Source organism: Amphimedon queenslandica, unplaced genomic scaffold, assembly GCF_000090795.2.
Source record: "Amphimedon queenslandica unplaced genomic scaffold, v1.1 AMPQUscaffold_9370, whole genome shotgun sequence".
NCBI classification, from domain to species: domain Eukaryota; kingdom Metazoa; phylum Porifera; class Demospongiae; order Haplosclerida; family Niphatidae; genus Amphimedon; species Amphimedon queenslandica.
Genome location: NW_003550358.1, coordinates 1 through 1395, shown reverse-complemented (window position 1 = coordinate 1395; position 1395 = coordinate 1). Strand labels below are relative to the sequence as shown.

General features: G+C 38.0%; 1 protein-coding gene across 1 annotated transcript; it reads left to right on the top strand.

Annotated features, from left to right (window-relative positions):
• Window positions 1–302: 302 nt before the first annotated feature.
• On the top strand, window positions 303–1389 carry LOC105315599 (trichohyalin-like; the record flags this gene model as incomplete). The annotated part of the gene is made up of 3 exons (XM_020006717.1): window positions 303–538; window positions 588–738; window positions 849–1389. Coding segments are annotated over exons 1-3 (782 nt in total), but the record flags the coding sequence as incomplete, so codon positions are not given.
• Between the last annotated feature and the right edge of the window lie 6 nt (window positions 1390–1395).

The following is a 1395-nucleotide window of genomic DNA, read 5'->3' as shown; positions in this document are numbered from 1 at the left end:
CATTAATTAATTAATGGTTAATTGTCAATTGTCATTGTTAGTGTTGTTAATTGTTAACACACACACACACACACACACATAGAAGGCAACAGGGTCGGGCATGGACAGGCAATGCCCGACCAAAAATTTTCACCGGAAATGAAAATTTAATTAATGACATCATTTATTAGTCATGAATAATTACCAAAATACGCGCAAACAAAGTGGGTGTGGTCAAAATTGCGGCGCTCTTCGCAAGCCATTTTTTGCCAGACTACTCTTCCAGTCCTGCCTCCGCCTATGTACACACGCGCGCACACACACACACACACATGTCATTGTTAATGGGTGTGGTTATTTTATTTATTAGTTCTGGCAGTGTATAAAGAAACCTGAAGCAATAGACCAATGGCCAGTGGGTAGATTTGCTCATGCAGGTGCTATTATTGTAACTGGATCAGACTGTCCTATGCTAGTGATAAGTGGTGGGATGGATAAGAATAAAGATACATTAGATGATTGTTGGATCTTTAACATCATTCAACATTCCTGGATAAAGGTATGTACAGTGAGATACATGTAAATTATTAATCTATTTCTATTAACAGTTAGCTGTACCTCACTCTGTTAGTAAGAGATGTGGTCATTCTCTCTCAGTGTTCATTATGAGTCCTCATTGTGTCTGGATAATAACTGCTGGAGGAGCTGTTCATAACGGACCAGTCACTAATCCTAACATTGCTATGGTAACTGAACTAGGTCAGTGTATGATTTACATATGAACATACAGGTATTATAGTAATGTTAATATTACACGATTTAGCTCACTGTTATTATGTGATTTTTCCTTTTTGTTTTATAATCATTAGTTCTTGACAGTAATGGAGGGTGTCTGGTTGGTGATACATATGATTCTAACTTGATGACTAGTGAAGAATACAAGAAGAAGTATCAGCAGCAACTACAGACAGGAAGAAGAATATGGTTGGAGGAGTACCAGAAACCAAGAAAAGGAGATACAGCCAATATTGAGCAAACTGTACAAACTCTTATGAAGAATCTTGAAGCGAAACAGAAGGAATTAGAAGAAAGTAAGAAAGAAGCACAAGTTTTTCATCAGCAGATGGAACAGAAGGAAAGAGAAGAAGCAGAGAAAGATCAAGAAATAAGAAGATATCGTCATCAGCTTCAAAAGAAGGACAGGAAGAATCAGGAGGCACTACGACAAAAGGATATTGTGATACTTGAGAAGGATAGGGAGCTACAGGAGAAGGATAGGGAGCTACGTGAGTCTCAAGATCACTGGAGTATTAATAAAGATGAGGTGACTTTGATAAAGGAGGAGTTAGGAAGAGGATCTTATGCTGTCGTTACAGTTGGTATCTTTAGAGGTTTAAGAGTAGCTGTCAAGTCACT